This window comes from Octopus sinensis, linkage group LG7 (assembly GCF_006345805.1).
Source record: "Octopus sinensis linkage group LG7, ASM634580v1, whole genome shotgun sequence".
In the NCBI taxonomy this organism is placed as follows: domain Eukaryota; kingdom Metazoa; phylum Mollusca; class Cephalopoda; order Octopoda; family Octopodidae; genus Octopus; species Octopus sinensis.
This window is the reverse complement of record NC_043003.1, coordinates 51269317-51284666: the sequence shown is the minus strand read 5'-3', so window position 1 is coordinate 51284666 and position 15350 is coordinate 51269317. Positions and strand designations below refer to the sequence as shown.

Genomic DNA, 15350 nt, shown 5'->3' with positions numbered 1-15350 from the left:
ATGCCAGCATGGAAACCATGTTAAATGATGATGGTGAATGACAAACTTCTTTCTACAGTTTCCAACTATCAAACAACACTAGTAAAAAAAAAAACTATCATAGCTGTATCCATACACTAAACATGACTACCAAAGTTATAATTGATCATTTTAATATTGGAGGGTTATATACAAAATGTAAAAATACACACATACACATATATATATACATACACTATCACCAACATTCACTAAAGGAATAATCTAGGTCTGAGAGGCATTCCCCATAGGTCCAATGAAGAAGTCTTCAAACCTTCCATAACTTTCCATTTCCATGTAAATCTACAAATCTAACATTGCATGTTTGTAACATTTTCTAACTGAATATTCCTCTTGGTAAGAGTGTCATGAACTACCGATAATTACTTAGATTGAATTAATTACAGCTACCCACCTATAAGCAGAATAAAAACAGTTAATTTTTATGAAGTCAGTGTTGGTGATCATGTAGCTTATACTGCCTCAAGCTTGGTATGTTCCTCTTCTCAGTTCAAAAGAATGAATTTGATAATCATCATCATCATCATTGTTTAACGTCCGTTCTCCATGCTAGCATGGGTTGGACGGTTCGACCGGGGATCTGGGAAGCCAGAAGGCTGCACCAGGCTCCAGTCTTATCTGGCAATGTTTCTACAGCTGGATGCCCTTCCTAACGCCAACCACTCCGTGAGTGTAGTGGGTGCTTTTAACGTGCCACCTGCACAGGTGCCAGGCGAGGCTGGCAACGGCCACGGTCGGATTGGTGTATTTTACGTGCCACCGGCACGGAAGCCAGTCGAAACGGCGCTGGCATCGGCCACGAGTCGGATAGTGCTTTTTACGTACCACCAGACCAGGGATCCTGGCTGGTTCAATTCGATTTCGATAAGTAGCAGTAATATTCTGAGTATATCAACTACATCTCAGAGAACTAATAACTTGTAGAGTTTTTGACCCTTTAGCATTCAGATTTTTCTTTCGAATATAATGCTTGTTTATTCATTTTGTTTTGAATCATGCATTGTCTCACAGCTTTGATATACTGATAATGTGATTGGTTATTTTTAGAAATGATAACATAGGGCAGGTGTGAGACGCCAGATCTGGCCAATATGAACATAAAACAGGTAAAATATCTCGGCCGGAAATTGCTGGTTTAAATGCTAAAAGGTTAACCATAGAAAAAAAACCCCAAAAAACCTTACTCTTTCTTTCAAACACATAACTTTGCATGTTTTCAGTATATTTACAGAGGTGGAACTAAATGGAATAAACATTAATTAATGTTAAAGTCAGGGTTTGCTATGCACAACATGAAAGAGACTAATTTATTCACAAAGCAGCAGATGTCACGTTAAATGTATTTTTTTAAGCATGGAATTTTGTCAGTGAACAGGTCACGGTCTGAAAGCAACGAAAATATTTTGACAAATCAAATTTAAATGTTGAAGTGAATCTAATGGTTTTTGTGTTTTTAAATGGCTTATAAACACCTTCCATGCTGCAATTGTTTTTGTTTCAACACACAATCTCAGATCAGGTCACTTGCTATGCAATTACATCTCTGTAACACTGTTTTATTCCTTTCTGTCAACAAATATGATTAAGAACAGAGCTTTCATATAGACAAAAATTAGAGAATGTGTAAGGATTTGACAGTAAAGCAGAGTAGAGTATATCTATATTTGTAGCATAGTGTCATCATACTGAAAGTCTTCCATGAAATACCATCTGCCACTTAACAATTCAAATAAAAGGCTACACAGCTAAATCCACCATCTAAAGTGGGTGAAAGGAAGTGAGTGCCAATCTTGGAATGGGAAAATCATAAGTGGACCAAATGCGGGATCATTATATAAACTGTGCTACCACCATCACTAATCATCTTCGCAGAAGTCAGAGGGAGCCTGTTAGTAGTCACTCAGGTTGTTAGAAATAGTAGCCAAATTATCCCCAATTTATATCCGCCTTATTGTCTAAAATAATTCTTTCTACTATATCCACAAGGCCTGAAATATTCCGTGTGTGTGGGGGGGAGGGGGGGGTAATTGATTACATTGACCCCCCAAAACCATGGAAAACACAGTCAACTGTGGCAGAATTTGAACAAAGAACATAAAGTGGAATGAAATACTGCTGAGCGTTTTTTCTGGTGAGCTAATAATTCTGCCCAGCCAGCAGTTCTACAAAATAACAATAAAAGGTCAATATGACCATGGCTGAAATACCTTTGATCATAGGTCTGCTTAATCAGAGTTGACCTATAACAAAAAATTAGCCAGTCTAACAGCAGCTTGAAAACCTTAATCAGGGGTTCTAAACTCCTCAAGCAACTAAACGTTCATGCTAGGAGTTGGGGTTGAACAGTAAACCACACAGATTCTATTCTGAAAAGTAACATATCTTAACACTCTGGCATGGGTTGGATAGTTTGATGGAATCCAACAGGTCCAAAGACTGCATAGTGCTTCAATGTCTACTTTAGCATGGCTTCTACAGTTGGATGCTTTTCCTAACACCAACTACTTTATAGCATGTGCTGGATACCTTTTTCATGGCACCAGCACTAGTGAAGTCATCATGCAGCCTGCAAAATTAAGATCCCCCTTCGAATGAGGGGGGATACAGTAGAGAGGGAGGCAGGTTTATGTTATAGGAGGAGGAATTAAAGTGTGAAAGAAAGAACGGAACAAATTTTTTGATGTAGGGGAGCTACACAGCTGCTCACATTATAGGAGAGAAGATGAGAGTGGTCAAGTTGGAACTAGAAAGTGATAATAATAGTGGTGCTGACGTGTCAGGGTGGACCCTCAAGACACAGAATAGAGTGAGTGGGAGTAGGAAAACAAGAAGTTGCAAGAGTGTATGACAGAGTGAGAGATGATTTAAGATAGAAAATGGGTGAGAGGGTGTATATATTGAAGAACAAGCGTTGAGGGATGATATGTAGCAGAGGCAGAGAAGAGAAAAGAGTAGATGACAACTGTAAAAATTAGGTAGGGTTGAGGGGCAACCAATGACACGAGCTTGGGGAAATAGGGGAGTGCAGTAAAGGGCGTGAAATGCAGACAATAATAATAATAATAATAGATATGGGAAGAGAGGGATGATGTAGTTGGGTAGGTTGTAAGAGTGTGGAGCAGAATAGTGAATAGAAGAAAAGAGAAACATATGGTAGTGGAGGTGAGATAATTTGGAGGCTCAGGAGAGTGATCAATGTAAAATGTGGGTGAAAAGGACAGTATTAAGAATAAAAGCTAGATAACAGTGAAATGGTTTCAGGTAGTAAGAAGGGTGAGGGATATCATGGAAAAGCCGATGTATGCAGTTTTTTTGCTCACATTAAATCACAGCAGTAGAATGGTGATGTTTAGAGAGATGAATGGTGAAAATCTTGAAGAGGAAATTGGGTGGTACAAGGGCAGGGCAATTGTGTGTGTGTGTATATATATATATATATAAGTAAATAAAATTGGGCTTCCTGAATCTGCTTCATTGTGGTGGGCAGGTCTTCTTAAGAACCACCCATCACTAGTCATTCCAGTTCCTTGCTGTTGTCTCCGCAAGGATGAAGGTCCAGAGCTCAGCCTTCACCACTTTGTCCCATGTTTTCCTTCTTCTACAAACTCCATCCACATTAAGTGATTAGCACTTCTTTATACAGCTGTCCTCATCCATATACAGTAAAGTCTTCTTCCTTATACACTATATCTGGTTACCCTTATGCTCAGTTTTCTCTAAATGCATTTGTACTTTGTCACTCTTGCACACTTAACATTGCATATGCAGAAGTGAATACCAGGCACATTTCTTTCCAGTCTTCTCAAATCCTCTGCATTCAAGGTCCATGTTTCATTGACAAACAACATTATAGCTTTAATATATGTGTCTATCTTCACTGAAGGCTATGGCCTTTGTTGCCAGCAACAATAGAAGCCCTTTGAACTTTTTCTAATCTGCTTATATCCAACTTAAAGATGTCCCATATTCTACATTTCAAAATTATTCATTTGAAGATTTTAAATATACTGGTAAAAAAAAAACAGAAGAGAAAATTAACTGAATCTAAAAGAAAGATAAGCTTATATTTTTAGACCTAAAGCAAAAACAAGGAGAACTAACTACTTATTTCCTGTTAAGGGTCAATGTGCATAAATTGGCTTTTACTGACAGAATCAATTCTATGCAGACAAAAATAATATTCTTGATTGCCTAAGAACTTGGCCTAAAGCTTCCATCTCAGACTTGGTTGCCAAGCTGTAATGGAATAGCCAGAGCAAGAATAAGCTCTTGGGTCAGTAGTGCAGCCAAGTTCTAAGGAATGCCTGTACATTCCTTGGCAAATGGCCTTGCAGTTACAGACAAGTAACTGAGTAAAACCTAGTTAAAGTTTGCAGCAGTTTTAAATCATCACATCCTTTTAGATCCTAATGCTTTGTCAAAAAATTAGTTTTCTACAAAATCTATCAGTAAGCTTGATGTTAAAACAGTCTGACAAAGAGAAAGTAGCTTTGAATAGTAATTGTGCAATAAATTACTTGTAAATTAAATGAATACCTAGTTCAAATGCAAGTTGATATTTGTGCAGCATGATCCATGACAGTTTTATTGTTAACAAAGTTATCATTAACCACAGACAAACAATTTAATATGATGGTTCAAAACTGGAGATAGGTGGTAGCATAACAACAAAGTTGCTGGACTTGGATTTAAACAAATAAACACTTCAGTTTCATTGAGGTTAATAGTGCTAAAACTGATTTATTTGATTCAGATATTGTAAAGGGCTTATAAATTACTTTTTCTGACTGTTTACTATCAATAAAAATTATAACACTAATATTTCAGGATGAGAAGGGACAGTTAGATAAAAAAAAACATTTGTTCAACGCATCCGTTGAGGTTGAAAAATGAGCTTCACAACCAAAGAAATGGGAATCATTATTCCATATTTACATAAAGGTGTCAATAATGCCTCACCAACTGTTTGGGTGCAAAAGAAAGATGTGTTGATTACAAAATAATTCAAACTTTTTCTCATCCCTTTTCTTCAAACCATTTATATTGATATACAAGGAGGAATGCTTTACTTTTTTTCTCTCCAACTTAGCATTCAAAGTGGTCATATCAGGCCCAAATATTCTACCAGTTTCATGTTCAGACTAGCCAGATCCAGCCTCTCACACCTACCTTACAATGTCATTCTAAAAATAAGCAATCACATCATCAACATCTTGAAGCTATCAAGCATGATTAATTCAAAACAATGTGAATAAATAAGCATTATATTTGACAGAGTAATCTGAATGCTAAAGGATTAAAGACTACATACTGGCAGATTGGTTTGTATGAAGACTGTTCTGTGATAAATACGAGAAAAATCTTTACTTAATCAACCAATTGCAGGTGGCTTTTAAAAATAGCTGTATCATTTACCAATATTGTACAGAGTCTAATTAATGATATAATTATCTATCAGAATACAATCATTTTTGCAGTGACCAAAAATTAATTAAGAAAAAATAAAAACTGCTGTTAATTCTTAAAGTGAAAGAAACCAACATATCAATTAATCCAAATAAATGAAGTAATTATGCATCTACCATAGATTTTCTATAAATAATTCAATGAATGGGATCAAACTACCATTTACTCTAATAAGACAAGATTCAACAGACTGGTTTTTCTAAATAGAAAGAAGAAATTCAGAAATATTTGGGGTTGATAAGCTATTTATCCTAAATTTTATAAACATATTTGAGCCTCTTGCACAAAAAAGGAATGTCTTTACTTAAAGATTATATCAAAAATAGACCTTTTAGAAATAAAACATACAATACTGTATTTCAGCAACATTCTCTATCAAGTGTGAAACAAACTCACTGTTGATGCATCTGAATTTGCAGCAACAGGGAAAATGTTTCAAAATGGAAAGCCCATAGTATATATTAGTCATATATTTAGTATTCAGGAATTTAGGATCATAGCTAAAACCAAAGTCGTAATCAGTAGGAAGGTAGACAAATCACAAACGCCTTCAGGTAGATGGCCCTGCTCGATCTGTAGAAAAGGTGTAGGTAGAAACTCTATAAGATGCACCAAGTGTAAGCTATGGACACATAAGAGGTGCAACAATGTCAAAGGAAGGCTAACTAAGAAGATGGTTTTTGTATGTGGCAGATGCTCAGGAACAGTAAACACTGAAAATGCTCTGAGACCAACTTCCGTCACTTTCCAGGGAGAAAAACTAGAAATAGTTGATAGTTTCCGTTACCTAGGTGACCGAGTCAGCAGCGGGGGCGGGTGTGCTGAAAGTGTAACTGCTAGAGTAAGAATAGCTTGGGCAAAGTTCAGAGAGCTCTTACCTCTGCTGGTGACAAAAGGCCTCTCGCACAGAGTGAAAGGCAGACTGTATGATGCGTGTGTACGAACAGCCATGCTACATGGCAGTGAAACATGGGCCGTGACTGCTGAGGATATGCATAAGCTCGCAAGAAATGAAGCCAGTATGCTCCGCTGGATGTGTAATGTCAGTGCTCATACTCGGCAGAGTGTAAGTACCTTGAGAGAAAAGCTGGACCTAAGAAGCATCAGTTGTGGTGTGCAAGAGAGACGTTTGCGCTGGTATGGTCATGTGGCGAGAATGGATGAAGATAGTTGTGTGAAAAAGTGCCACACCCTAGCGGTTGAGGGAACCTGCGGAAGAGGCAGACCCAGGAAAACCTGGGACGAGGTGGTGAAGCACGACCTTCAAACTTTAGGTCTCACTGAGGAAATGACTAGAGACCGAGACCTCTGGAAGTGTGCTGTGCGCGAGAAGACCTGGCAGGACAAGTGAATCCATAACCCGTGGCCTTCTACATGGGATGGAGCCAGCCTACGTATGCATACCTTCCCTTCTTGGGACACAAAACTCTACTTGTGAAAACCTGTTGAGGCAAGTGAGGATCAGAATCGAAATCGTTCAATGGAAATTGCAGATGTGTTACCAGTGCCGGTGGCATGTCGAAACTCTACTTGTGAAGACCTGTTGAGGCAAGTGAGGATCAGAATCGAAATCGATCAATGGAAATTGCAGATGTGTTACCAGTGCCGGTGGCATGTAAGAGAACCTTCCGTTTTGCGACCGTTGCCAGCGCCGCCCCAACTGGCCTCGTGCCGGTGGCATGTAAAAAGCACCATCCGTTCGTGTCCGCTGCCAGCCTCGCCTGGCCCTCGTGCCGGTGGCACATAAAAAGCACCATCCGTTCGTGGCCATTTGCCAGCTCTGTCTGGCACCTGTGTAGGTGGCACGTAAAAAGCACCCACTACACTCACGGAGTGGTTGGCATTAGGAAGGGCATCCAGCCGTAGAAACACTGCCAGATTTGACTGGGCCTGATGAAGCCTTCTGGCTTCACAGACCCCAGTAGAACCGTCCAACCCATGCTAGCATGGAAAACGGACGCTAAACGATGATGATGATGATTGAACATGAAATCTATGCTATATACAATGGTGTGTTGAAAGATTGACATTTCTATCAGACCAAATTTTTCATGTCAGAAACTTATTAGTCATTGCAAATTATTTTTTGCAAAATATCTTGATGTTTACAGGCTAGATTCTCAGCAGCTTCTCCAGTGGAATTGGATATTAGCACAATACCATTTCAAAATTATTTACATTCTAGGTAAAACCAGTTATGCTGATAATCTTAGACCAAAGTATAAGTCAGACTTATTTGGAAAAGCATTCTTTACAAACACATTACAGTCTGAAATAAGCAATGAAATTATTTTTACTCATGTTCAATCAAGAAAGATCATTTTAACACATGTACAATTTATGACTGCTTAAAGATTGCTGAAAAAGATTGGCCTAGACTAGTGCCTCTTGAATGGAGTACCTTGAATTTTTTAAAGTGCAACGTTAGGCTAAAGAATCATCATCTAATGTCTGATAAAAGCTGTTGGTGGTGACCTAATCTTGATAGAGGTACTGAAGAATTTGACAGATCTTGTGATGTATGCTGAAATCAGATCAAAAGACACCCTCTATACTAGTAAGTGGACTGAATCACAGCTTTGTGAAAGATTGTATATAAATTAGGAATACAGACAAAACACTAGATACATGCTGATTATAGGTGATTCAGTCACAACTTGGATTAATGCCATTTTATAATTCAGTACATGCTCAGAAAATGAAGTTCCAAATATACTAGTATCAGACAATTGACAAAATTTCAGTCAGTTAAAAGACTGATTAAACTGCAAGAAAAATTCAAAGTCCTACCAATAGTCAAAAATCTAATGATGCAGCACTAGGACTCTGTGAATAATCAAGACTGCATCTAAAAGTTACAGACCATCAGTCGGAAAGGTTGAGGAGCATTTGTTAAAGGTGTTTTCAATCAAATTAATGCATATGGTGTATGCAAGTTACCTCCAGCTGAGAAATTATTTGGCATACAAGAGTAACAATAACCACTTTTGATTTTATGGAAGTTGGACAAATGGTTTACAGCTAGATCGATACAATGACATTTCCTGAAAATGCATGGTAAAAATACAGCCAGTGTTAAATGTGAAGATCAAAAACTCTGTGTTGATTGAATAAATAGCTTCTAAACATTTTTACCCAAGCATAATCTTAGTCTGGAGGTAATAAAAAGTAGTAAGCTTCGTGAAGCAGCTAATAATCTTTAATTTAAGATTATTGAAATTAATGAAGTTGAAGCAAATTAATCTCCCATTAACTTACCACTTGGTCATATAATTGTCTGTAGTAAAGTTTCTATGAAGTCAACATCATTTGCTCCAAATGCTTCTAACATTTATTCTCCAACACCTGCCACACAGGAGCTACAGAATCTTAAAGGAAATTCAGAAGCCACAAATATATAATGACAAAGAAAATTTAATTTTTTGAAGTTGGAGTGATTTTATTCATCATAATTCTAACTTCCAATTTTCCATGCAGGTATATGTCAGACTTATTGAGGCAGAAGTTCTCACTGTTGTCAACCTATGCCTGTTCCTAAGTAAGGTAATATTTCTCCAAGCCTTTTGAATGACAGCTCAATAGACAGATTTTCATAGCAGCTTATAAATAAATACATCGTTTATATGGACACCATGCAAATGTCAACACAAATGCATGATGCAAACACACCTATATATATATATATAATCACCATCAGTTTACATTTGTTTTCATGTTTGCATGGGATAAACAGATAGCCATTGTTGGAGTCATTTCTTATTGAAGGGTACTGCTCCCAGAGACTGGTGCTTGCATGTATCTTTTGGCTTGTTTTCTATAACTGGATGCCCTATCCTATCGCCAACCACTTAACTGAGGATACAAGTACATTGGAGAAGGATGTGATTCTAGGAACCATGAGGTCCTGTCAAACCTGACATACATATATGATGGACTTCATTCAGTTTCCATCTACCAAACCTGCCCACAAGGCTTTGGGCAACCCAGAACTATAGCAGAGGACACTTGCTAAAGGTGTCACAGAGTGGGACTGAACCTGTAGCCATATGCTTGGGGAGCAAACTTCTTAACTACAAAGTCATAGTATTCTCGCAGTTTTCATTTACCAATTCCACCCACAAGGCATTGGTCAGTCTAAGGCCATAAAAGATACCCCCCTACACCGTAGTGCCATGCAGTGGGAACTAGCCCTAAATTACATGGTTACAAAACAAACTTCTTAACCTCACAGCCATAGCTGCACCTATAATAGAATGAAATATCTGAAATAATTGCTTATTCTGTTCTCTATTAATACATATGCACATGCAGTGAAACGATGGATGTGAATAAAACATGCCATTTCCGTTTGGAGAACGAGCTATATGGATATTGTTGATGACCAAGAATACAACGATAAATGACATCTGTAGATTTGAACTTGTTCCTGATGTCAGATGACCTAATCTATTCTCTGCTGACCATGGCATCAATTCACTTAGCTAAACTGTGGGCATAATCACTGCACATATTAAAAATAACATAACCATCGAACCGAAGTTCGACAAATAAATAAATAAGACGATGATCGCAACTCGGACATCTCTAATCAGAACTAACCCAGGGTCGAACAAAAAGACATAATTGGCACAAAACTAGCAAGGTCTGCACAGGTACTCGAACTGCTAGAAATAGCTGCTAAATCATCCATTAGTCATACGCATTTGGATAATGCAGTCTCCGATGTACAAAAACATGAGATGCTCAAAATAGCAACAACTCGAATTATTTACAAAATTAAATGGATAATCCAAAGTTTACAATTTAAAAATTAAGGAATATTTTAAGAACACTATGAACCCCAAATCTACGTAAGATTACAACGCTTTTATTGTAAGTGAACATATTTTTAAAGAAGTTCGCTAAATGACTGTAACAGACAAGGCAGTAAATACCCGAACAATGAACTCTGCTTTTAATATCCATCGTCAATGCAGGACGACGGTCGACATTATGTTACTTCCGAGACAGTTTATATTCTGGCTTGAACTGCCAGTGACCTATAAATTGTGTTGTCTCTATTTCTAAGACTACCTACACTTAGACAACGACAACAGACGACGAGTCAGCCAAGAAGCCACTGCACTATCGCTCGCATGCTAAAAGTAGCTGTCAAATCTCCGACGAATCACACCTTGTCGGCTTAAAAACAACGACGGCTACTTAGATAATGTATCCATGATAAAGAAGAAAAAAAGAATGTTCACGAATGGAATGCTGTTAATCAGAGATATATGCTCAATCAGAAAAGACCTAGGGCTAAACGATAATACAACTGTCAAATTTTAACTGGTCATTCGATTCGCTAAAAACAAGTCAAATTTTTTTAATAGAAAAAAAAAAAAAAAAAAGATGCATTGAATAATGAGCTCCTTGATACACTATGTCCGAAGAAAAAGACGGGATGGGCACAGCTGTAACGCCTTTGATTATAGATTAAATCGATAGGGTTGACCTACGGTTAAACGGGAACATTAACGATCACTCGTAGATGTGTGTAGTCTGATAGTGCCAGTGAAAATCTGAGTAGCCCTGATGCTCTCATGCCTTTCCGAATGCATGAAACAAACGTAAATGCCAAAAAATATGAAGTACAAAATGTTTATTATTTTCGAGATATTTTTTTTTTTTAACAAAGGCAAAAATCAAATCAACAAAGCTTTCTTTATCTCTCTCTCTCTCTCTACATACACACACACAAACACAGAGGTTTAGTCATTTCTTTGTGTTATGGTGTCGTGTGTAATGGAATGAGTAAACTCCGAGGAAGATAGACAATAGCATAGAGTGAGGGGTGAAAAGAATGTCCAACTCCTAACGTCGTCACATCGTATTTCTAATACAGATACAAAAATTATTGCTTTATTGTATCTATACCACAAAACTAAGAGAAGGGGTGTAATTGATTGAATCTCCTCCACCCGACTCCACAATTAGCTTTAATGCCACATTCTATATATGTATATATGTACCCATATAAGTATATATGTAGGTATGTACATATATGTATGTATATATGCATATATTTATATATTATTTATACTATTATTATATATATATGTGTGTATTAGACATGCACACACGCACTTAATACCGTCGACGAAAGGCATATCAATTTTAACACACCATTTTCTCCTCCAAAGTTGTATCTAGGGAAGAGAATATTGTTGTTTAGCCTCAGGCAATCTGTGATCCGATCCAGCAAACCTATGATTAGCGTCGAAGTCGCGGCTATTCCGTCTTTTAATTCAAACATAATATATATAAACTACATTAACCAATGTATTGGTGTGTGCTCTTTCTTTTTGTTAACACAGCAAGGTGTCATTTGAGAACTATCTGTGGTCGACAGTGTGTTGTGTAGGTTATTGTTGTATACATGCATGAGTGTGCGTAATAGTTTGCATTCGTGAAAAGTGTGCGCAAGACATGCTTTTATAGTGTAACAAACATACAGCTATGTAGTTGTTTTGGTGCCCGGGTCAGCCCCTCAGACGCTTTCGGAACTTCCCGATGTGAATTTTCCGAGGCCTCTCCCCCACCACCCCCTTTCGCGTGCGCGAATTTTTTTTTTCATATTCGTTCATAGGAAGTTGTTTTACACCTATTACACACATTTTTTTTTTGATTTTCTGATATTTGTTACGCCCTATATTAACCGACTTAAAAGACAAGTAATATAATGTTAAATAGCATATGAGTATTCGTATAAAAACCATAAATAACCTCAAGAGCATAATTATTGAATAGACTTTTAATCAAAGATAATCCAGCCATGACCATTCCACATCTTTTCTCTATTATTGTTTTTCTTCAGACAGCGTATCATAACACTGCAATATCTAATGCATATTTCCATTTTTAAGATGGTAGCATATAATTTCAGGGCGATTTGGTTGCTATTTTTAGCAGACCGAGCGTCTGTATAGAGGCTTTCTTGTTCATGCAGTGTATCATTGTATATCACCATAGCATAGTGGATGTCCAGATATGCTTTTATAAGCGAACCAGTCGTGTATACATTCGAAGAAACAATTACGGGTGTGTACAAACATACTTGTACGACTGACTGCACGTATACCTTAAAGACGTGCATACTTTCATAATAACATTCCGGTTGTATGTGTATTAGAGCAAATAAAACTGTACATAACATAGAGGTTTGTATTGTATTGTATGTATGTATGTATGTATGCGTGTGTGTGTGTGTGTAATTGATAGACTGTGTGCGTAGCATATAGCAACTGTGTTTTGTAAGCAATAACAGACAGAGAAAAATAAGGACAAAGAAGACAAGAAAATACGTCAACAGTAAAACGGCGTTACCTTTTCGTTGGAAGAGAAATTTTTACTGCAAACGTTCAGACATGACGTAACGTCATCGAAGAATTGGCCAAAATTTGCTTGGGTTAAGGCCACAAAAAACACAGAGAAGATCAACAAATGAAAGCGAGCGTTGAGCGCCATTTTGTGTGTTAGTGTTAATGTGAAGGGATAGTTAATCACGTGATAACCAAGGGAGGTAAGTACAGTAAATGTATTTTTTTTTATAGAATTTACGTAATTCTATTATTAATTTCTTTTCCGACGCGCTAGTCTATTATTCAGTCGTTCTTACCGCAAGAAATATCAAAACATCCTTCTCAGATGACCTTGTAATGTTTTAAATAAGAAAAGAACGCATTGAATAATAATACAGTACATCTAAAAAAAACAACAACCGGATAGTCACGGTTGGAATGTCTGTGGTTATAGTTCTCCTGGAACAGGAGACCAAACTACAACACTCATTTCTTTTTTAATGGTCATGCAAATTGGCAGAGTCTGTAGACCGACGTTCTGAATAATGTACGCAATGTAGTCCCGTTGCTTTCTGTTCTGAGATCAATCATTGATTAGTATAACTTTCCTCATTGCGTATTTATTTCAGTTTGTTTTCAATGGTCCAAATATTAACTAGGATAACACAACATGATGTAGTAAGCCTAACATATATGATTTAGTAAACTTATTTTAATTCTATTCATACCTTTGATGATGAACACAATCATCTCATCACTAAAGCGTTTTTCTTGTTTTTCTTAATTACAAAATTCTAATCAGAAAAGACAAAATATGAAACCTCAAAATGTCAATGAATTAAATATGCTGAGTGAGCCTGAGCTGTAACGACAGTGTGGTGTCAACTCCTGAAGAGGGCTGTCTTGGCATGACAGGCCTCCAGGTAAATCAGGTCATTGGGTTCTATTGTATTTAGCAGACACCCATAAAATTATTAACCATCTTACAAACAATAACTCTGAGCACCTTTTCAAACTCCACCCATGGACATATTTACAAAGTCAGAAAATAGCACAGCTCCCATGACTTAGGAAACATTTTTTTCACACTGAGAGTTGCTGAAGCATGGAACAAACTGCCGGCATCAGTTGTTAGTTGTTGGAGCACTGCATCCTTCAAAACTTCCATGCTTTCTGAGATTCGCTAACACTACACCTGATTTTCTCCCCTCCATACACACACAAGCATTTATCTGACTCATATATTATTTGCTTTCCAGACATTTGTACATTACTGCATATACTTTATATGCACTTTCTGACAAGTTATGGTGCACCTGAGCACTGTATACAATAATTTCATTATATTATTATTAAACCACAACATACATCAAAATTGGATCCCTAAACCCTTGAGTCCCCTGGGTAACTTCTCAGTGTGCTGATACTTTAAGACAGTGTTCCTGGCATATTTCAGTTTTATTTGACCACCTCTTCCGCCTCGTCATTATTTGATGTTCATTTTTTTTTCTATGCTTGTATGGGTCAAACAGAATTTGTTGAGGCACCTTTTCTAAGGTGAGATGCCCTTCCTGTTGTTAACCCTCACCTGTTTCCAAGCAAGGTAATATTTTCTTATAGCTGGACATGTTTCTCACTGAAGGCTGGAAATGTACAACCTTGCATGTATGATGATGATGATGCCTATTTACAACTATCATGTGATATCTAGACAAGGGTATACACAAAGTTATACATATGCTTGGCTATGTTGACATGAATTTCATGGGTCTCACCTAAGACTAAGTGCATTTTATCATGCCACTGGTATTAGTTTTATTCAGTTTCTACTCTCTTAGTTACTGTGTTATATAGAATAGAGTCCACAAATTTGCATTCATTCCTTTTTTTTTTTTTTTGCATGGCTTTTACATCTTGCCCTTCCTATCACCAACCACTTAGCATGTCATCATCATCATAATCGTCGTTTAACGTCTGCTTTCCATACTGGCATGGGTTGGACGGTTTGACTGAGGACTGGCAAGCCAGAAGGCTGTACCAAGCTTCAATCTGATCTGGCAAAGTTTCTACAGCTGGATGCCCTTCCTAACACCAACCACTCTGAGAGTGTAGTGGGTGCTTTTTATGTGCCACTGGCATGAGGGCCAGTCTGGTGGTACTGGCATCAACCCGTCTATCTGTTTATTATTTATATATTTGTATATATTCAACATCTGTTTTCCATTCTGCCATGCGCTAGAGAGTATGACGGGGCCATGTTGAGCTTCAATATCAACTTTGGCATGGTTTTTATGGCTGGATGCCCTTTCTAACACCTTCCACTTTGCAGTGTGCATGTGTGCTTCTTTGAATGCCATCAGCACTTGAGAGGTCACCAAGCAACTAGCAAAATGAGAAAAAGAACAAGAAAAAGACCCCACAACTAAGTAGAGAGTATTCGAGTGGAGTGCTGGTTTTATGCAAGGTGTTGAGAGTTAAAGTGTGATAGAAAGTCTTGCTGTAGAG

At 37.5% G+C, this 15350-nt stretch overlaps 1 protein-coding gene across 1 annotated transcript in view; it reads right to left on the bottom strand.

The window, feature by feature from the left end:
• Nucleotides 1-13059, bottom strand: part of LOC115213999 (transmembrane protein 59) — a 32851-nt gene extending 19792 nt beyond the window's left edge. Inside the window, exon 1 of the mRNA XM_029783008.2 lies at nt 12871-13059. Coding sequence (XP_029638868.1) covers nt 12871-13011 — 141 coding nt within the window. The 5' untranslated portion in view covers nt 13012-13059. The remainder of the gene's footprint in view (nt 1-12870) is intronic.
• Nucleotides 13060-15350: the final 2291 nt, after the last annotated feature.